Genomic DNA, 23,413 nt, shown 5'->3' with positions numbered 1-23,413 from the left:
AATTCCAAGTGTGCTTCATATGGTGGGAATTAGTTACAGAGTATTCTTTAACAAGATTTAAATTAATTTTTGGGGGCTGTCTCTGACTCTTTTGCCTACTCTTGAGACCTTTGTCTTCCTACTGCCTCGATAGGAGGGTTTGTACATTGTCTCATTGTACCTTTTTATGTCATGTTCAGTTGATATCCCTGGGAGCCCTGCTCTTTTCTGAAGGGACTTGGAGCAGCAGTGGATCTAGGGGAGGCAAGGTGAGGCAGACTGGGAGGAGTGGTGGTAGGAGTACCTGCCATTGGGATGTATTGTACAAGAGAACAACAAATGAAAAAATTAAGTTACATTTATTTATCTGTCCCATGTGAGGGATTGAGAGGTGAATAGCATAGTGTGCATATGGAGGTGTGAGAGAACTTAGAGTTACCACTATGTGCGCCCCAGTGATCAGATTCATGGCAGCAGGCTTGGCAGCAAGCTCCTTTAACTACTTATCCATCTTATCTGCCCAGCTACCCTCTCTACGGACAAACTAATTGACATCATTGAATCAGCTAGAGAGTGACCAAAAGCATATAGTCTGATTCTGACAGAGTCATAAAGATTTGAGCCTTTGGATTTCAATCAATTGGATACAATACAAGAAAATAATATTGAGTTGTAGTTATTGATATTCCTAATTAAAAATTTTAAGTATCTCAGAACATGTGAGCTTCAGATTTTCATAATAATCAGTTAAATACCATTTTGAAAACTGCTCTGATTGCTTTTCATTCTTCCTTGCCCAAGAGCACTTGCAAAGAAGTGAAACTCGCACATGGGTTTTTTTTTTTTTTTTTTTTTCTATTTGGTACTTTTAGGTGTTGACTGCTGATTTCAGTAGCTAGTCAGCACTATAAATCTGGGAGCCTTCAGCACTTTATATTTCTTTAAATGTGTCTTGAACATGTGTTTTCTTTTTGAAAATCAGGAGATCCTGCCTCCGCATATGTAACACCTTCCACACAAATGAGATCAAAGTGCTTTATTAGCAACCATCAACAGCCTGACTTCCCACTTAGGACAACAGCTGCAAAGGAGATAAACAAATGAGGCTGCTCAGGGAAACCAAGACCAAAAGACAGAATTACAAGAAACCATACCCCAGCACAAGCATACTTTGAGATCTTTTCCAGATGTGGGGAGGGTTAACAGATGGTAAATATGAGGATGCCAATACCCCCATGCTCTTAATTTACTCAGTTTATTCAGAAATTGCTTTTGTGTATTTATTTATTTGTTTTTGGTCATGAGGGTTAATTTTAGTTACCAACTAGTTAATTAATGCCAACGAATAGGTTGTTACAAATTCAGAGTATGTCTCCAGACAGTTCTGTGGCTTCTGCTGAGTTGTGATCCCATGTACCCAAACACACTTCTGCCATGGTTCCCACCATGATGTTACTCAGCTGTGAATCCCTTCCAGAGCAGACTTCAAGTGGACACCATGCTCTTGAACCTCCGAAGTATGAGCTAAAAGGGTTTCTTTGTTTTAGAAGTGACCTGCCTTAAATATTTGATGATAGTAAGGAAAAGCATATAGTAGCCCCTGCCACACTTCATTTCCTAATCCTTTACCTTTACAACGATAGCCATGTATGCATATATTAAATACTACTTGCATAAACGGTCTGATGTTTTTCATGTTCCTAGATTAAAAATATATAAAAACGTGCAATTAACAAATTGATGTCTTTCACAAGTAGATTCATTAAAAAGTCATAGTGTATAGATTCAAATTTGTACTTCAGCAAAATTACAAATAGCTATATTGTGGACATTCTGGGAGCTAGTTACTTACAAAATCTTAAAATGGAATGGTAAATACTGTAATAACACTGTGTCTCATTTAAAAATGTCAAAGTACTGGCTTTCCTTATCTTTTCCTTTTTTAAAATAATAATTCTAAATAAGTAAATGTTTGCTACCTATTGGATTCCTTTTAAGTTCAACTGGCTGAAGGCTGGCTATAGCTCTCCTTCTTTCATGATTAGATGGTCTAGGGTTACAGCTTATATTCTTTCTGTAAAGCCTATTCAGTTTGTTTGAGGGACTCAGGTTTTCTCAACGTGCTCCTGGGCAGGACCCCTAAGCATTTATCAGTAAAACCTACTGTAATAACTGCTAGGTAGTAATTCCTTGAGATAGTTCTTTTACCTTCTCATTGCATGTAATGTCACAGAATCTCCCTTCAGTGACACCTAAAAGTTAATAGCAGGCTCTGCTTGTGTGAAAAACTATTGTAGAAGAGTCCAGGTGGTAAGAAATATTCATGTCCAAATCATCTGTCATACAGATGGGCATTGTGAAGGGTCTGATCTAGTGTTAACTCCTTAGGGATGTTTCTCTGGACCACTCTGGGAAAAGTGATCATTCTCGGTCCCTGATTTTCTTCATAAATCTCACTTGACAGTATGTATTCCTTCCTCAATTTCTTTCTTTCTTTCTTTCTTTCTTTCTTTCTTTCTTTCTTTCTTTCTTTCTTCCTTTTTTTCATTATAGTCTGTGTTCCTTGCTACGCTGAAGAGATATTGTCCCCTACAATCTAGAGCCTAGAAGAGTGTCTATCACTGATGAACAAATGAACCACATAAATGTTGTAATGTTCATAAATCTCAACTGAAATGGTTATCAATCTTCTGAAATTCGGGTTATCTTGAAAGAAACCGTAGGATATATCATGATAAAAAGACTCCAAAGTGCAGTTAGTGGGATTTTTATTATGGGAAATAAGATGTTTTTCATGATTGATTTTTTTCTTTGAATTCATTTACTTAGTACAAAAACTTTATGTTTAGTAAAATTTAGAGCTCTGAACTCCAAAGGATGAAATTGCTTGTGTATAGGTTAGCCATTATCTGTCTAAATATTCTTTGTATTTTTCTTGAAAGTGTTTGATAGCTTCTTGTGTGTGTCAATTTTAGCAGTTCTTTGTGTTTAGCAGAACCAATTCGTCCCATCTCTGGGTTATTATGTAAACCTGTTGGTTACTCTCATTTCTGTTATGCTTTAATGACTTTGTCATATCTTCTAGGCTATGACAAAGAATTTTAACCTGAGAACACTGAGTTTAATGAACAAAAGGCTCTTTGAAAAACCTAATATTTCATATAAACTAAACTTATTGCAATGCATAATTATTTTAAATAAATATGTATTTATTTGATACTTTGGCCAGAGGCAAGGATAAAATCTGGAGATTTTTAACATGCTGGTAAAAGTTCTCTGTTACAGACCTATATCCCCAGATCATCATTTCTCATTTTTAAAAGGAACATAGAAGTTTTGTATATTTGTGGGATACATGATAAATATATATTATATATAACATATGTTATATATATATATATATATATATAATGTGTAATGATTAAATCTTGACACTTGTCTACTTCTGCCTCTAGAAAAGACCTTGTTATTTATGTTTATGTCCATCTATACAATTTTTGGTGAAGAACAGGGAGGGATGGAGAGGGAATTGGGATCGATATGTAAAATAAGAAAAAAAGAGAAATATTTGTTGAAGGAATGATTGAATATCTTTGGTAGTCTTAAAAATGAAGAAATATCAAGGCATTGCATTGTGTTAAGAGTGTCAGAGGAATAGGATATCATTACTATCTCTTTCTGAAGAAGAGTAAAGTCATAAGTTACTTTGAAAATACCAGTTTTCATGAAATATATTCTTAAAAATAATGAGTACCTGACAAATGTGGTTACTGTTAGGTTTCAGTCTCCTTTCAGTTGGCAACTTCACTACCTGTCTTCATCTTTTAACCTCAGTCTTCAGTCAATAATTTGTTTTGCCATTAATAGGATTTCAAATGGCATATATGTTCAGTTCAGCAAGTGCAGAAAAGCATGTTTTATTAAATAAGCTATGGTAAGTAATTATTGCTATTACCAGGTATTATGACTAATCAAGGTTTTATTATTGGATGGGATACAGTAAAAGAGAAAAACAGCCTGGTTAAGAAAAGAATACAGGAATTTCCTGTTTAAGAATGTTAAATTCTTTGGGGACACCTCTTTTTGTTTTCTAATGCATCAGAAAAAAAAATAATGCATGCTATAGTGAGTACGTTAATAGCAGCATTCCTGTGGACTACCTGATGTTGTTCTTTCTTTTCTATCTATTTTTCCTTGGTACTAAATCTTGATTATCTAGCCCACTGAAGGAAGAAAGAATTATTGATGCTTATATAGTGTTATGAATGATGTCAATTATTGGCAGGCTGTGACAGTGGTGGAAGCTATTGTAAGATAAAAATGAGTGATTACTTTGGTACTGCTGTATAATCACTTCATCTTTGATGAGTTTTGCTTCTGTGCTGTTTGGAGATTTGAAATCTTACCTGTAGGCTGGTTTTACATTCAAGAATTGGTTTACTTAAGTACCTAATCATATCTGTGCATTCTATGCAACCAATATTGACTGATTTCATTGGTAAATGTGAAAAGAACACCTGTATTTCAAGATCACTGCAACTAGGCCAGGTGTAGTGGTACATGTATTTAATCCCAGCAACCATGAGGTAGGGATCAAGGCATCAGGAGTTTGAGACATTCTTAGCTATGTGATATTCTGTTTCAAAAAGAAAATCATTGCAGCCAAACCACTGAATGAAACACTCAATTTTCAATATGCTTTGTATAAGGTAATATGTTAGGATCTGGGAACATAGTGGCATGGTAGATAAAAGACAGTTAAATATTCTTTCATATTTCACTCATCAAGAAGTGGGACCCATGCCCTCCCTTTTGAAACTGGGTGAGCTTTCTAATGGGTTTGTCCAGTAGCATGCAACATAAGTGAAATATGGAAAATTACTATGCCCATTCATTAAGAGACGGGCATCTTTCATTTCTGTCTCTTAGGACACTCATTCTTAGAGTGCTGAGACACAATATAAGAACTTTAACAAATTCAAAGCTGGTTACTCACCATGCTAGCAGGGAACTCAAATAGCTTATGGAGACACTGAAGATATACAGAAAGTTTCCCAATTGTTGTCTTACTGTTTTGGCTTCCAGCTATTTGACACATTCTAAATGAGGCTCCAAACATAAGGGAGCAGAGAAAAGGCATCTTGGCCATATCATATCTGAATTTCTAACCTACAGACTCACGAGTTAATGATAAAAAGAAATTGTAATCCATTACTAGAAGTAGTTTGCCAGATAGCAATATATATTCAACACATGAAGAGAAGAAATTTTACTTGCCTCTTATCCTTGTAGAACTTGATTAAGGAATGTGATAAATCATAAATAATAATATATATCCCAGTATGAACCCCAAAACCCACAATGTACCAGCTAGTCGATAAAAAGAGGCAGAAGAAACCTATCATCTTGTTTAACTTCATTTTTCTTTGTAGTTCATTAAGAGTATTTGTGCTTAGTTCTGTACTACGTTTGGATCCAGTTCTAGAACTTTTCAACTAAGTGTAGACATACCAAGAGGCCTCTGCAATTATGTTTAGCAGTACTGCTGTGAAATTTTAGATTTTAATTTTTTTAATTTTATATATTTGTTTAGTGGTGGTGGTGATGGTGGTGGTGGTGGTGGTGGTGATGTGTGTGTGTGTGTGTGTGTGTGTGTGTGTGTGTGTGTGTGTGTGTGTATAGATAGGAAGGGAGGAGCATTTGCCACAGCAAATATATGGACGTCAGAGGACATTTTGGTTGTTGGTTCTCTGCATTTTTTTTTGGTCAGGGTTTCTCTAGTGTCTGCTGCTCTTCTGTGTATGCAATCTTCTGGTTATAGGTGTTCTAGGGTTATAGATGCAAGTGACTCCATCTGGATTTTTACATGGGTGTCAGAGATGAAACTCATGTCATCAGGTTCATAGCATATGTGCTTTAATCAGCTGAGATTATATTCTAGCCCCAAATTTAAATTATATTTTAAAATTATGCTATTTCTCATACACCCTCATCATAAAGATAGACCTTTTGTCACTTTAGCGGCACCTGAGTTTTCTGATACCATGTCATTTATGGTAAGACACCATAAATCAGAGTACCAATTCTTATATGAGTCCATTAGCTTGACCTTTGAGGAAAAGTATATATAAGTTTAGCCATGAAAAGAAGCATACCGAACCCCAAATAGGCTGGACCAAAGAAAAAAGACCCCTCGACATATAATAATCAAAACACCTAGCATACAGAATAAAGAAAAAATATTAAGAGCAGCGAAGGAAAAAGGACAGGTCAAATAAAAAGGCAGACCTATCAAAATTTACCCTCCCCTTCCCAAAAAACCCCCAAAGCCAGAAGGTCCTGGATAGATGTTCTAAAAGTATTAAGAGAACACGGATGCCAGCCTAGGCTACTATATCCAGCAAAACTCTCAGTCAATATAGATGGAGAGAACAAGATATTCAATGACAAAACCAGATTTTCCCAATATGTATCTACAAATCCAGCCCTACAGAAAGTATTGGAAGGAAAATTCCAACCCAAGGGAAGGTAACTACGCCCACAAAAATGTAGGCAACAGATAATCCAACTACACCAGAAACCTAGGGTGAAGCAGAACAAATATATTCACAATACCACTGCCAACAACAAACCTAAATCAAACAACCATCAACAATCAATGGTCCTTACTCACCCTCAACATTAATGGTCTTAACTCACCTATAAAAAGACACAGATTAACAGAATGGATACGAAGACAGAATCCATCCTTCTGCTGCATACAAGAAACACATCTTAGCTCCAAAGATAGACATTACCTCAGGGTAAAGGGTTGGGAAAGATTTTCCAATCAAATGGAAATAAGAAGCAAGCAGGCGTAGCTATCCTAATATCTAACAAGCTAGACTTCAAACCAAAACTAGTCAAAAGAGATGAAGATGGTCATTTCATATTCATCTCAGGAGAAATCCATCAACACAAAGTCTCAATTCTGAACATCTATGCCCCTAATACAAAGCCACCCACATTCGTAAAAGAAACACTACTAAAACTCAAAGCTCATATAAAACCTCACACACTTATAGTGGGAGACTTCAATACACCACTCTCAACACTAGACAGGACCACAAATCAGAAACTCAACAAAGAAACAAAAGAATTAACAGAAGTTATGTCTCAACTGGGGCTAACAGACATCTATAGAACATTCCATCCAAAGACAAAAGAATATACCTTCTTCTCTGCTCCACATGGAACCTTCTCTAAAATCGACCACATACTAGGAGACATAACAAACCTCAACAGATACAAGAGAATAGAAATAGTCCCCTGTATCTTATCGGACCACCATGCTTTAAAATTGGAATTCAACAACAATACAAATAGCAGAAAACCTGCAAACTCATGGAAACTAAACAATGTGCAATTGCACCACTCCTGGGTCAAAGAAGAAATAAAGAAAGAAATTAAAGACTTTCTAATATTCAACGAGAATGAGGATACAACATACCCGAACTTATGGGACACCTTGAAAGCAGTGCTACGAGGGAAGTTCATTGCACTAAGTGCCCATATGAAGAAAACAGAGGATAGTCACATAAATGAATTAACAGCGCAACTGAAAACCTTAGAACAGAGAGAAGCGAATTCACCCGCAGGAGCAGACGCCAGGAAATAATCAACTTGAGGGCTGAAATCAACAAAATAGAAACCAGGAAAACAATACAAAAAATCAATGCAACAAAGAGTTGGTTTTTTGAGAAAATCAACAAGATTGATAAACCTTTATCCAAATTAACGAAAAAGCAGAGACAGAACATGCAAATTAACAAAATCAGAAACGAAATGGGGAACATAACAACAGACACAGAGGAAATCCAGACAATTTTCAGGTCATACTTCGAAAATCTGTATTCCACAAAAATTGAAAATTCAAAGGAAATGGACAAGTTTCTGGATAACTATCACTTACCAAAATTAAATCAAGAACAGACAAACAACTTAAATAGACCTATAACCCGAAATGAAATAGAAGCAGTCATCGAAAGCCTTCCAATGAAAAAAAGTCCAGGGCCAGATGGATTCAGTGCAGAATTCTACCAGACATTCAAGGAAGAACTAATACCACTACTCCTCAAACTGTTCCACAAGATAGAAACAGAAGGTTTATTGCCAATCTCTTTTTATGAGGCCACAATAACTTTGGTACCCAAACCTCACAAAGACACAACTAAGAAAGAAAACTACAGACCAATATCCCTGATGAACATCGATGCAAAAATACTCAATAAAATAATGGCAAACCGAATTCAAAAATACATCAGAGAAATCATCCACCATGATCAAGTAGGCTTCATACCTGGATTGCAGGGATGGTTTAACATACGAAAATCTATCAACGTGATCCACCATATAAACAAACTGAAAAAAGAAAAACCATATGATTATCTCCCTAGATGCAGAAAAAGCCTTCGATAAAATTCAACACCCTTTCATGATAAAGGTATTAGAGAGGTCAGGGATAACAGGAACATACCTAAACATAATAAGAGCAATATACAGCAAACCAACTGCCAACATCAAACTGAATGGAGAGAAACTTAAGCCAATTCCTCTAAAATCAGGAACAAGACAAGGCTGTCCTCTCTCTCCATATCTCTTCAATATCGTACTAGAAGTTCTAGCTAATGCTATAAGACAACAAAAGGAGATCAAGGGCATCCAAATTGGAAAGGAAGAAGTCAAACTGTCTCTATTTGCAGATGATATGATAGTTTACATAAGCGACCCAATAAACTCTACCAGGGAACTCCTACAGCTGATAAACACCGTCAGCAAACTAGCAGGATACAAGATAAACTCAAAAAAAATCAGTAGCCCTATTTTTTTCAGACGACAAAGAGGCAGAGAAAGAAATCAGAGAAATATCACCCTTTACAATAGCCACAAGCAACATAAAGTATCTTGGTGTAACGCTTACCAAACAAGTAAAAGATCTATATAATAAGAACTTTGTGACTCTAAAGAAAGAAATTAAAGAAGATACCAGAAAATGGAAAGACCTCCCATGCTCTTGGATAGGTAGGATAAACATAGTAAAAATGGCAATCTTACCAAAAGCAATCTACAGATTCAATGCAATCCCCATTAAAATCCCACCACAATTCTTCACCGACCTTGAAAGGATAATAATTAACTTTATATGGAAAAACAAAAGACCCAGGATAGCCAAAACAACCCTATACAATAAAAGAACATCAGGAGGCATCACCATTCCTGACTTTAAGCTCTACTACAGAGCTATAGTTCTGAAAACAGCCTGGTATTGGCATAAAAATAGACAGGTAGACCAATGGAATCGAATTGAAAATCCTGATATTAATCCATGCACCTATGAACACCTGATTTTCGACAAAACAGCTAAAATGATACAATGGGGCAAAGACAGCATCTTCAACAAATGGTGCTGGCACAATTGGATGAGGGTGTGTAGAAGACTGCAGATAGACCCATGTCTGTCGCCATGCACAAAACTCAAGTCCAAATGGATCAAAGACCTCAACATCAATCCAGCCACATTGAACCTCTTAGAAGAGAAAGTAGGAGGTACCCTTGAACAAATTGGTATAGGAGACCGCTTCTTGAACATAACTCCAGGGGCACAGACACTGAAAGAAACAATTAATAAATGGGACCTCTTCAAACTTAGAAGCTTCTGTAAGGCAAAGGACACAGTTGACAAGACCAAACGGCAGCCCACTGACTGGGAAAAGATTTTCACTAATCCTATATCCGACAAAGGGCTGATCTCCAAAATATACAAAGAACTCAAGAAACTAGTCAACAAAACACCAAATAACCCTATTAAAAAATGGGGTACAGAACTGAAGAAAGAATTCTCAATGGAGGAAATCAAAAAGGCTGAAAGACACCTAAGAAAATGCTCCACATCCTTAGCTATCAGGGAAATGCAAATCAAAACAACTTTGAGATACCATCTTACCCCTGCCAGAATGGCTAAAATTAGAAACACCAGTGATGACTTATGTTGGAGAGGATGTGGAGAAAGTGGAACACTCCTCCACTGCTGGTGGGAGTGCAAACTCATACAGCCACTTTGGAGATCAGTATGGCGGTTCCTCAGGAAAATGGGAATTAGTTTACCACAGGACCCGGCAATCCCCCCTCTTAGGCATATACCCAAAGGATTCACATCAATGCAACAAAGACATCTGTTCAACTATGTTCATAGCAGCACTATTTGTAATAGCAAGAACCTGGAAGCAACCTAGATGCCCTTCAATTGAAGAATGGTTAATGAAGATGTGGCACATCTACACAATGGAATACTACTCTGCAGAAAAAAATAATGGTATCTTGAAATTCGCAGGCAAGTGGATGGCACTTGAAGAAACCATCCTGAATGAGGTAACCCAGTCACAAAAAGAGGAACACAGTATGTACTCACTCATATATGGATTTTAGACCTAGATCAAATGATCACCAGCCTATAATTCACATCACCAGAGGAACTAGGATACAAGTTGTATTCTAAGAGATTCATATAAAGTCCCTCACAGAACTGGGAAGGGACAAGTCCCCCCAGACCTCAGGTATAGTGGGGGAGGACAGCTAATGGAAAGAGAAGTAGGAGAAAATGAGAGGGAGGAGAGGAAGGCATGTGTGACTAGGAGGATTGAGCCTGGTTAGGAATGGAAAATAGGAAAGAGAGAGAGAGACAGAGACAGAGAGAGAGAACATAAAAGAGGGAGCCAATATTGGTTTGAAGATAAAGCTGAACACAAAGAAAGGTCGAGGGAACTACAAGACTGCTCCCAACTAACAATCTCAGCTTCCGTGGAAAGGCTATCATAAATGCCCTTCCCGGAGAGTGAGATCAACAACTAACTTCTCCATGGAGTCCTCAACTAATGCCTGTTGAAAACAGGAGCAAACACCCATACATAAACACTGAGTCAAACTAGAACCCAGAAGCAGATGGAGAGGACAAGACCATGCGGTAGAAGTACATAGAGACAGCTTACCTGAACAAGGAGGAGCTAAGGGCCACTAGACTGATAGCTGGGAAGCCAACAGAGGTCTGACTCGGACTTCCCTGAATATGGGTCTCAGCCAGAAGGTCTGAGCAGTCTAAGAGACCTCAGACAGTGGAGCCAGGATGTATCCCTGGTGCACAAAAGGACTTTGCAAACATATCCCCCATGGAGGGATAACTGCCTTATTCTAGAGATAGGAGAGAAGCCCTAGTCCCTACTTCACAGGACCTGTCAGATCTACATGACCCCAACTGGATGGCATTCCCCTACATATTGTATTGTGGTGGGGGGTTGGGAGGGGAGGGTGTTTAGAGTGCATGGGAGAGGGAGGGGGGGGGGAGGGGGGGGGGGGGGGGGGGGGGGGGGGGGGGGAGGGGGAAGAGGAAAAAAATATAAAATATAATTATTATAATTATAAAAAAAAAAAAAAAAAAAAAATTTAACTCCAAAATTAATTTAAAAGAAGAAGAAATTGCAGAAAAATATTTTTTTTATTTTTCTACAAAAAGAAAAAATATATATATGCCTCCCACACAAAAATATTTTGCACACAAAACCCCCAACAACAAAAAAAAAACTCATCCTTCACACACAACACCAAAACAAAAACAACCCAACACAAACAACCAAAAGTTACTAATTCTTTTTCAATCCCCCAAAACAACGCCCCCCAACCAACCAAAAAAAAATAAAAAAAAAAACACCACAAAAAACACAAAAATATTATATATATTTTTTTTTTAAATTTAATTATTTTTTTAAAAAAAAAAAAAAAAAAATACATAAAAAAAAAAAAAAAAAAAAAAGAAATATACAAAGGCACTCAGTAAACTAAGTGTTATCTCCTGCTAATGCGATTCCTATCTCCCCTTCCCTCCCCCTCTCTTTGCCTTTCAAGACAGGGTTTCTCTGTGTAGCCTTGGCTGTCTTGGAACTCACTCTGTAGATCTGGCTGGCCTCAAACTCAGAGATCACCTGTCTCTGCCTTCCAAGTGCTGGGATTAAAGGCGTGCGCCACCACCGCCTGGTTTCTATCTCATTGTTTTTTCTCTATTGCAAAGCCAAAATAAAAGTTTAGAAATTCAGTAAAATGATAACCAATATATGAAGACAATTGGAGAAAGTAATCAGACACACATACTCTTCAATTTTTTTTTCAAGCAAAAGCACAGAAATTACTTAGATCAGAGGTGAAAAACTCAAATGCCAATAGGGAAACACATGCCACCTGAAAAGTGGGAAATGACCCAGGCATAAGGGAGACAGTGATGCTCTAGACAGACATTGCATGTCCCATCCTGATGAACCACTGTCCCTCAGCTCCAGACTGCCCATGTCATAACTGTGTGCCTGGCAGTACTCACCTTTGTGAATTTTCTATAAGCATTTTATATTCAAATTTTTATATTTGGTCTCTCACTTCAAAAAGGATAAACAAAATACATATGTGGCATGATTGTGAACAACATATGATAAAGACACTTGAGGAAGAGAGATGTGGGGATGAACCTCTCATTGTTACTACCTAGATAAATGAATTTGGTAAGATCTAATGTCAGTGGTTGCACTAACCCTGGTAAGATGTTTTTAAATGCACATTTCCATTAGTGATGGTGAGCGAAATGTCTGGCTTTGCAAATTACTGCTGTCATTTAGTTTAATGTACTCTTGTTTTTACATATTTATAAAAACCTTCTACATTATTAATAGTGATTAAATGCTTAGACACTAAAGATCAATAACTCTTCTGTTCACCTATTTACATTATTAAAATGTAATAAGTACAGGGCACAAAGACTATGTGGTTTAAGAGTAGACTAAAGAAAACAAAGAAAGTTGAGCTACAGGGTCAGTTGTATTTAGGGGGGAAAATGGGTAATTCAGTTGAGTTTCCTAGAGATTTTTTTCTGTGGGCAATTTTCCTCTTCACAGACATTACACCATCACTGTGTGGAATAGAATATTTGTTTAATTATACAAAGCTCTGTGGCATTTGCATCCCAGAATAGTTGCTTAAATATGTAAAGATGTGTTGCTTTTGTTTATGATGCGTTTGTTTACTTCTGTAAAGATGTGTTGCTGTTTCACCTTGCTTGCCCAACGCATCTGACTATTCTAATAAAAAACCCTAAATGGCCAATAGGTTGACAGAGGAGGGATAGGCTAGCCAGAAATAAGCCTAAACAAAGGCCAAGCAGTCATAACTAATAATAAGTCTCTGTGTCATGATCTGGGGCTGGCTGCAGAAGAAATTCTGTTTTGTCTTCAGCACAGTGCTTGTGCCCTATTATACTGCTATCTCAGTCAGCAACTGCAACTCTGCAGTTACCAGCTTGCTTCTAGCAGTGGCCTGGAGGCTCTGGCCAGTCTGGAGAGAATTCTGCTCCTGTAGTCACTGGCCCTGTGGTTCCCTCTAAAGGTAGCTGTAACTAAATCTCTCTCATTCTAATTATGAATAAGACTTGAGATTCAAAGGCTGGGGTGAAAACCTGTGAGCTCAGAGAGTCTAAGTAACAGCTAGCTAACCTTTCTCCTTGCTCATGTCCACAGAAGACCTGTGCTTCTGTTTTGCCAAAGCAGACAAACCTGTGCCACTCTAAATCCCACCCTACTACTTCATGTGCCTCTCTATTTCTCTGGGATGCCCTCTGAGGCTCTACAATTACTTTCTGTTCACTAGTTGTTAATGCATCCTCCTGCCCCAATGTTAATTCTATTTAATTAACACAAATGCAAACTTGGGGTTCATAGTATGATCGAATATCCCCCAACACATCACAGGCACAGTAGGTATGCATTTCACATGCTTTTGTGCCAGTATAGCTGATTGAGTACTGCTATCCTTATGGTATACAAGGGTTAAGAATCATTTGCCTGTGCCCTTGCAACCCTTCTATCTCTATATACTGCTGTGTGTAGCTCTACCAAGTCTTCTGATTGTGGTACAATATGCAGCAGCAAGTCAGCTGTGTGGGAAATGAGGCCATTAACATTTCTTTCTTTCTTCCTTCCTTCCTTCCTTTCTTTCTTTCTTTCTTTCTTTCTTTCTTTCTTTCTTTCTTTCTTTCTTCCTTCCTTCCTTCCTTCATTCCTCCCTCCCTCCCTTTCTTTTTCTTTTGAGACAATGTTTCTCTGTACTGTTTTGGAACCTGTCCTGGAACTTGCTCTGTAGACCAGGCTGGCTTTGAACTCACAAAGTTCCTCTTGCTTCTGTGTCCCAAGTGCTGGGATTAAAGGCGTGCATCACCAACACCCGGCTGGCAATGCTTTCTTTACCTGTCTATCCAGCTATCTCTCAGTTATGTAGCAAAAGCAATAAAACAAAAGTGATATGGCTAATTATGGCATTTACATGTTTTATATTTATCCAGGGGAAGCTAGTCTAAAGACAAGGTTGTGTGAGAGCCATGACTTATTTTAGATCAGTCTTTCAGTACTAGTGTGCTTGAGTTCAAATCCAGGTTCTTATATCCATTATGACTTTTTTTTTGTTGAAGTCACTTCCTTAAGTCCTAAATGTCCTCATTTAAAATATGACGTATTTAACAAATCATCCCATGAGCACTTTATGAGAATTAGATGAAATATCACAGATCAAAGGTCAGCAGAGGTCAAATACACACACAATAACATTTGCTGTGTAATAAAATGTTCATTTCAGGGCATTCACTTGTACTTCATTAGCGCTGATTAAACGATTGTAACTCATGCTATTAAAATAATGTAAGCTGAAGTTGTTTTTAAAAACTGTTCGGTTTCAGATTTTCTTAGGCCATTTATCCAAGATAAATTTGGTTCTTGTCACCAGACAAATTTAAGGACAAGAGAAAAAGGTGCAGCTGTGGTGTAATGCAAAGGGTGCAGGGGTTGCTACCACACAAACTTGATGTCTGGGTGATTTAGTCTCTTAGAAACTCAGTTTCCTCATATATAAAATACAGCAAATACAATTGCCCCATTTCACATGGATACTGTGAAAATAAAATGAAATAGTATGTACCTGGGTGCTTTGCAAACTATTAAGTATTATATGGATGTACTAGAGAAATTGTAATAGTCATTTACATATGTGATCAAAAATGAACTTAATTTGCCCAAAGGTAAACCAAGGAAAAATTAATGCATTTTTTTTTTGTCAGAGAAAACAGTTAGATTGCTTGTATTCAGGTACTCTCCCTGGACATCTTTTCTGACAGCAAAGACTCTTAATAGCAGAGACCGCTGGATGGAGACCCATTGTTTAGAATTTAAATGTGACTTGCAGAGCCAAATGATAACTTGGAGTGTTTTATAAAAGAATGAGAAAGCCCAGTCAAACCAGGAACTAACTTGCCCTCCCCCTTAAATAAGAAAATGGGGATAATGATTGCCTTTAATTCTTTTTGTTTTTTTCATGTTCCAGAAATAAGTTGCCAATATCTAAATAATCCTACTGATTATTTCCCTCTGAAAGATGGACCAGAGTTGTTACTAATCTAGGAAAACGTTTTGAAGAGGGGATTACTGAATTTTGGGTGGAAAAAAAAAACTTTGTCTAGAGTTCCTAAAAGAAAAACCCTTTCTTGAGATATGTTGACTTTGGTTTTAGTTTATACTGGAAGCTCAGAAGGTCAGAATGACATGGTAATAAAATAAAGAAAAAAATAGTCTCCAATGAGAATTCTAGAATTCAACTGAAGGGAAGGGAATTGAGTAAAGTTTTCATGTACACATGTACATCTTTATTTTTCCCCTTTATACTGTATAAAGGTGAACATTGAATCGTGATTTTCTTAGATTGGCACTGGTCTCAAACTGTTGAAATGCTGCAACTTTTGGGATGTAGTATTGTCTGTGTCTGTTTGAGTGTGTGTGTGTGTGTGTGTTTGTTTGTTTGTTGTGAGCCTGAATGTATGTTTGTATACAAAGTATGCAAGGGACTGAAGAGGTCAGAAAAGGGTGTCAGATCTCCTGGGACTGGAGTTACAGACAATGGCGAGCCACCATGTGGGTTCTGGGATCTGGCCTTAGGTCACCTGAAAGCGCAAGTGCTCTTAATCACCAAATCATCTCTCCTGCTCCAAGGAGGACATTTTTGTTATCTAAACTAATTAAACTTACAGACTTAGCTATACCTAGTACTAATTATTAAAGTTTGTCATTAATAATAAGAGTTTGCTCATTGGTATTCACTTAAAATAAATGAATTGATTTAAATGGGTTGTGCCTTGTTGTCAGATCTTTAGAGAAAATTCATTCATGTGAGCTTTTTGAGAAGACATATGTCTCCTTGCGAATTTCCGATTAAGATATTAAATCACTCAACCCTTTTGAACTAGTAGCACTTTTCAGCATGAAACGGAACCTAAAATTTAGCAATTGAAATTCAAGTTTTTGTCTTACAAAAAAATTCAGAAGTTCAATGGTAAGTTTGCAAATTATACTTTCATTTTGTCATCAAATAGCCATTTACATACAGATATAGACATGTCCTATATTTCTTATGATATAGAATCTGACCAATTGTCTTTTAGAAACAATTTGGCAACAGTGTAGGCATTCAAGAGAATTCATAAAAAAGATGCAATAATGTTTGAAGAGATGAGAAACCACTTGATCTTTAGAGGACAATTTTCTTTCATTCTGAAGGAAAAATCATGAGCACTTTTAGTAAGGACAAAATAAATTTTGATATACCTGCTGTCAAATGAGAACTCTTGAGGGATGACATGAGTACTGTCCTTGCCAATAAGAAATTTGATTCGATCATAGAAGAGTCTTGAAGTGTGCTGAGAGAAGAGGGGCTGGCTTTGTTGAATGAGGTCAAGAGGATCTGGTGAGCCCTGACAGAGTGGGCTTACATAACAGTTGCTTTGCTGACAACAATCTGGGTCCACACAGTCAGTCAAACCATCTGAAAAACAAAACAAATCAGTATCTATCTTCCAAGAAAACAACAGTCGAAAATATGCAAAATGGAAAAAGATAGTAAATGCGAAGTTAACCAATGGTATTTTGAGAATAGAGCCTGTTGTATTTGCATGTTTCTCAGGAATTGTTTCTCACTGAGTTTATAGGGCATCTTAGAGAAATTGCAACTATTTTGTTTATGAATCTTTCTGTTTGGAAATCTCTAGCATTTGTTAACCAGAGACTATAGTTTACATAGCTACAATGTAGCTTTCAGTTAAAGTATGCTGTTCGGTATGGTTGTTATACTTTTCCATTTTCAATGAGAATACTGAGTCAGACTTATAACTATTTTTGTCCTTTAAAAAGTTCTGTCTGTGCATATACAGTTAACTAGTACCTGACAACCTGATTTTATTGGCACTTAAAAATCCTTTTAATATGGTTGTCTACTGATAAATCATAAAATAGAGGTTGAGATTTGCATGGTGAAAAAGTATGTGGGGCAATGATTTTCAAATGTGCATCCAATTAACTGTGGAACTTAGGAAGTATCCATATACCTGAATTCTAGTTTCTGAACTGGGATTTCTCCTTGCCCCAAGATTAATGTGGGTGTTTCTGAAGATATGCAAGCAATGAAAATTTTTGCAGTTATTTCTAAGTCTAGTATCTATCAACATAATGAGTTTCTTATTTTGGGTGCCTTCACCATTTGCATTGGACTCCTGTATCCATTGTTGTATGAAGAAAAAAAAAAGAGTCACATGGAAGTTTCACTCTTTGGAAAAGGATTGATGAAGCACACAAGACATATGGAAGGGAGGACTATTTCAATGTAATAGGTACAAAATGCTTTGTTTGTTGATTGGGATGGTAATGAAAGAAAACAACCCCCTTTCCTGGGATTCTGGACTTAGTGGGATAAAACAGGTGTTTAAACAGCAGATTTATACTAGTGAAATACAAGAACTCTTAGGGAGTTCTAATCCACAAAAGAGGGAAGTAGTTGGAGTGATTAACTGAGCATATGGATGCTTCACTCCATATCTAATAAGCAAGAAATTTGAAGTCTTTCCCAGGTCCTTAGAGTAGGCAAGTAGCTCTCATTCAGTTTGTTAACAAGGGTACATATATAAAGATGCTAATCTTAACTTGCAGTGGAACCGAGAGTTTCAGGTAGATCAGTGGCTCCTTAAGACTGATGATGAGAGTTACAGGCTCAGGTGTCCTGCAGCAATTTTGCTTCCTCTGCCTCCCTACTTGGCTGTTCCAGGAGGATGTCCCATAGCTGGGGGCAATGAAAGTAAGCCACATGGAGAGAGTAAGCATTTGCAAGAGTAGCCTTGGGGCACCTAGGAAGATAATTTTCCTTACATGTGGTCTTTTCCATTTCCCTGTACCATAGAGAGTACTTTGATTTGCAATGAAGTTTGTTTTTTTTTTTATTGTTCCCCTGTTTAGTTGACTTTTGACCATGCTTTCTTTCTGTTTCTCCATGAACACATTTCTTTTTCACTTATGAGTAACTTTTACATGTGGCTCTGTTTCAAACCTGAGTCCCTCTCTTCTTCCATCATAAAGAAAAAATACATTAGCATATATTCCCTGAATTTTAAATGACATTGCTACCTCTTCATCTGATAAGATGCTCTCAGTTGCTTATTAACATATTATTTCTTTACTCCTCTGATAATTAAACAGCCAAATGTACAGAGAAGTTAACAAAAATATCAGATGAATTAAAAGGGTTTTGCTAATGTTTGGCATTGGTTTCCCATACACCAAACAATGCAAAAATGAGTGTTAAAAGCAAGCTCATCTGTACCTTACATTTTTGTTAATAGTGATTTTTTTGTTATTGGCATAAAGCAATGTTGTGCTTGGTAAATATTAACAAATGTACTAATAATAGTTTTGGACATTGACAGGTCTCATCCTATTAACTATGATCCAGACTTAAGAAGAATGGATTTATTTAAATAAATACTAATGTCATATTAATCTTCATAATTGGATTCTGAAACTAAACTTTGAACTAATTCAAAATTGGGAATCACATTTTCATCTAGTTATACAATATAGAATTCAAGGTAATCTTTTATATTTAGTAATTACCTGTTATATACAGAGATGACCTTATGACATTTCCTTTTCTGAAAATAATAGCAAGGCACTGTTGAATTTAGAATGGTAGCAGGAAAGCAGACCAACAATGGCACGAAACCCTAAATTATACTTTTCAGGCAAACCCAGCACACGGGCAAAGATCTACTTACCAATTATCACATTGGATAACACTCCAAACAGTATGTCTAGACTGTTACAAAGAAGTGCAAATGACAGCTCCACTGGATGCGTGTATTTTTTTTCTTTTGGCTATTAACAGTTCTTTTATTGTTCTGAATTGGAAACTGTGGCACCCTACTGACAGCCAAGCTCACGGTGTCAGGTACGAACATATCAGATGTTAGCTGATTTTATTTTCAGGGATTAGGAATAAAAATAAAAGAAAACAAAAATACAGGGAAGTTGCATTGTTCCAGAAGACTAACCATGGTGTTCATTGGCCCTAGGTTTACTAACCAATTTGGGTCTATTCCAATCGTTTCAATTTATGCTGATGAAGATCAAGGATACTGTTTGTTTCTATGTGATCAAGTCATCACTAGTAAGTGTTTGCCTATCAAATGTGTGCTTTTGTTTGGAAAAGAGAACAGAAAAGGAGAGATGAACAATATAGGAGAAACTCATGTTGGGCTAAACCTCTAGTGAACTTACTCATAATACTCTTACTATTGTCTTGACCTTGATAGGAATGGACAGCTAAGTTTTGGTAGGGTATCCCAAAGAATTTTCAACCTTGGGTGAACTAGTTAATATTTTCTAAGTATTAGCTACTTCTAAATGTATCATCTCAGCTAACTTCTACAACATATTTTTACATAGATGTTCTCAGGTTTATTATTTAATATTTTTTCTTATTTTACATATCAATCCCAGTTCCCTCTCCCTCCCATACCACCCACAGACCCCACATCCCATCCCCCATCCACTTCCCAGGGAGGTTGAAGCCTTCCATGAGAGATCATCAAAATCTGTCAGGTCATTTGTGGTAGGACCTGTTTCTCTAGGCTGAGGGAGTATCCCTCTATATGGAATGGGCTCCCAAAGTCCATTCATATATTAGGCATAAATACTGATTCATTATTAGAGGCCCCCTAGACTGCCCAGTCATTCATTCTAACTAGCACCCACATTTATGGGGTCTGGATCAGTCGTATGCTTGTTTTCCCAGCTATCAGAATTTGGTGCATGAGCTCCCCCTTGTTCATGTCAGCTGATTCTGTGGGTTTCTCCAGCCTGTTCTTGACCCCTTTGCTCATCACTCATCCCTCTCTGCAACTGAATTCCAGGAGTTTAGCTCAGTGTTTTTCAGTCTCAGGTTCATTTTATAAATAGAGGAAAAGAGGATAAATGTGATCCTATAGTTAGAAGTTTTGTTTAGAAATCTTAGTTTACTATCATTATCCAAGAAGTGACTATTACAAGAACTGACATAGGCTGTAGGATTTATACGTCCATGACTACATGTAGGTATTCAGAGCACATTGATAAACTAGGGTAAAAAACTCAGACAACTTTGATTCCAAAGTATACTTTGACACCTACAATCTTTATGACTCTGGACAAAGCAATTCTCCTCCTGGGCTCTTAGTTTCCTTAGCTATAAGTTATGTGTAACAGTGCCTTCCATAGTGAGTTGAAAGATTCATAAGCTGTAATGATTCTAAGTACAAAACTGCATGCTTTCAGAGTAATAGGAACATGGACTGGAGAATAATTATACTGAAGTTAGTAAAAAAAATGATAAACACTTTGTGATTCCTTTTATAAAAGGAATGTAATCAAACATATAGAAGTAAATGACATGACAGCATTTTCCATAAGATGAGATGGGGCTATGTGGAGTCATTTACCCCAATGCTATAAAGTTATAGATAATGAAAAGGCTCATATATACAATGACAGGGTATTATGCACTCAAAATTTCATAATATGGTAGGTCTTAAAAATAGTAATTCTGCAGAAGGTAACTTTGGGGGTGTTAGATATGTTTGTGACCATGATAATGGTCAAAGCAAGATAAGTATATATAAACTCACGAAGATTTTAAAAATTATTATTCTTTTGTTTTTATGTCGTTTGAAATCCAGTAAAATTGGAAAGGTAAATATGAAGAAATTTCACACTGTCTAGTTTATAGATAGTAGTTGATAAATGTTAGCTATTATTATTATGCCAAGTTCAGGACTATAAAGGCTACAAGGTCTCTAGGCATAGAGCCTTATGGGTGGGTACTAATACTTTTCATTCGTAGTTTAAAATGCCCAGCCTCAGTCTTGTTGAAATAGCACAGTTTATTGGAATGTGTTCAATTAGGAACAAACCTTGAGAAGATAGGACCCTATGCGATACTGAGTTGGTACATACTATATTAATGTGACAGAAACCTTTCATTCATTGAATTTTATTGATTTATGAATTTGTTATTACTTGGAAACAGCCTAGACTGAAGTTTACCTTTTTCATGGTTATAGAAGATTTGTCAATGCTCAAAATTCCTCTTTGTAGGACAATTATAAATTTAGCTAGAGATTGATGTAACTTCAATGAATGCACCTAAATACATGTTAATGCATTCTTAAAATGTTGCATTAATTAAATTATTTAAATTATTTTATTTCAAGTAATATTCATTTCAACATTGAAATCTACATAGATGGATATCAAGTAGCAGCCATAGTGGGTTACACCCAGCTATAGAACTTTCAAACTACCATTATAATTTAGATTTTTCTCCTTTCAATTCCATTTGGAAGCATATGCAGTCTAGGATCTCACTAGCAAGTAATGATCATTTAATTTATGGGTTGTTTGGAAAAGGGGAGTCAAAAAAGAACTATTAGGAATATTTTTTCTGTATCTTTTGTTCCCAATCAAATCTTCAAGTGAAATGAGAGGTCCTTAAATAGAGCAAATTCTGTCATTTCATTGCTTCTTGCCTTCTATATCTCTATTTACTAAACACTGCAGAATGCTGGTAATATTCCAAACATGAGGTTCATTGATCCATGAGCTTATATGTGTTTCATAGCTCAGCCATGGTACTATTTTCTAGATACAGAAAAATGAACATAAAAGAGCTTGTGAATAGTTACTGGTTTTAATGGTGCCTTGTTATGAGGAATAATTCCTGGAAAATCATTCTCTTTTAGGCAATTAACTTATTGATTTTGCCAACAAATAGGAACATAGACCTCTAGAACACTTTCTATAAGAGAAGATAGGACAAAAATGGAGAAATATTTAAAAGACCAGAGAAAAGGGGCTGTTGTGATTACACATCCTTAGTCTATAGTTTTAATATTCTGCCATAATCTTTTTACAGTATCTTCTTTTAAAGTAGAGTGAGCCAGTCGGTCGTGGTGTATGCCTTTAATCATAGCTCCAAAGGCAGAGGCAGAGGCAGGAGGTAGATCTCTATGAGTGCTTAAGAGCATTGGATGAGCTTCCAAAGGACCTCATGGTTTGACTGAAGATCCTACAAACATGACTTCTGTGTGGTCTGGTCCCTATCCACCTTTGAGTAGTGCTGTATCCTTGACTTCCTGTGGTCCAGAAATCATGGCTGCGTTCCATCCTCCCCAGAAGCTCATTGTTAGATGTATTAACCTCAAAGTTCCTACTGTTTTAAACATTCTTCTCTGGAACCAAGTGAGGTCTTCCTTATTTCCCAGATTTTGTTATGCCCTCTATGCATATTTATTCACCCTCTATTTTTTATAGAACTCTTCCAATTTTAAAATATGTAAATACATTATAAGGTTCTTTGCTTAGTATCTGCTTCATGGAAGCAGAGACTTATCTTGTTTGTCATTTCCTCTCTGGTGCTAAGAAAACACTTATAAAAGAGGCAGTACTGAATGAATGAAAATCTGGGTGTTCAATGCATAACATTTGACTGAAAGGTGAAATTTGATATAACACGTGGATCTATGCTGATCAATTAAATTGTATTTAAAGCTGTGTATCTCTAGTTTTGTGTTCTCCAGTGAGTAACCTGATGCAGCTATTGTACATTTGAGATGTGATGAGTGGGACTAAAACCAGCTAGATTTTATGTTAAATTACTCATGGCTATTTCACAGACAGTGAAAACTTGCTGTTTCCAAATATTTAGATATTGGATGATGTAAACATTTGCCCAACAAAGCATTTTTAAAATGGTTTAAATTTTTACCGTCAGGCATATTACATTTTGTCTATTGTCCATTGTTTTTATAGTTAAGAATTCCTTTTCCATTGTAACATTTATCATTTGTATTTTCTTTTGCATTTAATTCATTAATCCAGCTGGGGTACATTTTTTCTTGCTTTTTAAGGTACAAGGTATAGTTTTCCCAACACCATCATATATTTCATAATGATTCTTTTTTACTGTTGAT

The 23,413-nt window shown here is 36.6% G+C and overlaps 1 protein-coding gene across 1 annotated transcript in view; it reads right to left on the bottom strand.

Annotated features, from left to right (window-relative positions):
- Positions 1-16,564: 16,564 nt before the first annotated feature.
- The window catches only part of LOC127217970 (teneurin-1-like), a 593,057-nt gene continuing 586,208 nt past the window's right edge, over positions 16,565-23,413 (bottom strand). Inside the window, exon 16 of the mRNA XM_051178980.1 lies at positions 16,565-16,908. Coding sequence (XP_051034937.1) covers positions 16,565-16,908 — 344 coding nt within the window. The remainder of the gene's footprint in view (positions 16,909-23,413) is intronic.

Source organism: Phodopus roborovskii, unplaced genomic scaffold (assembly GCF_943737965.1).
Source record: "Phodopus roborovskii unplaced genomic scaffold, PHOROB, whole genome shotgun sequence".
Taxonomy (NCBI): domain Eukaryota; kingdom Metazoa; phylum Chordata; class Mammalia; order Rodentia; family Cricetidae; genus Phodopus; species Phodopus roborovskii.
The sequence above is the reverse complement of the archived record's forward strand: the minus strand, read 5'-3'. Positions and strand labels throughout refer to the sequence as shown.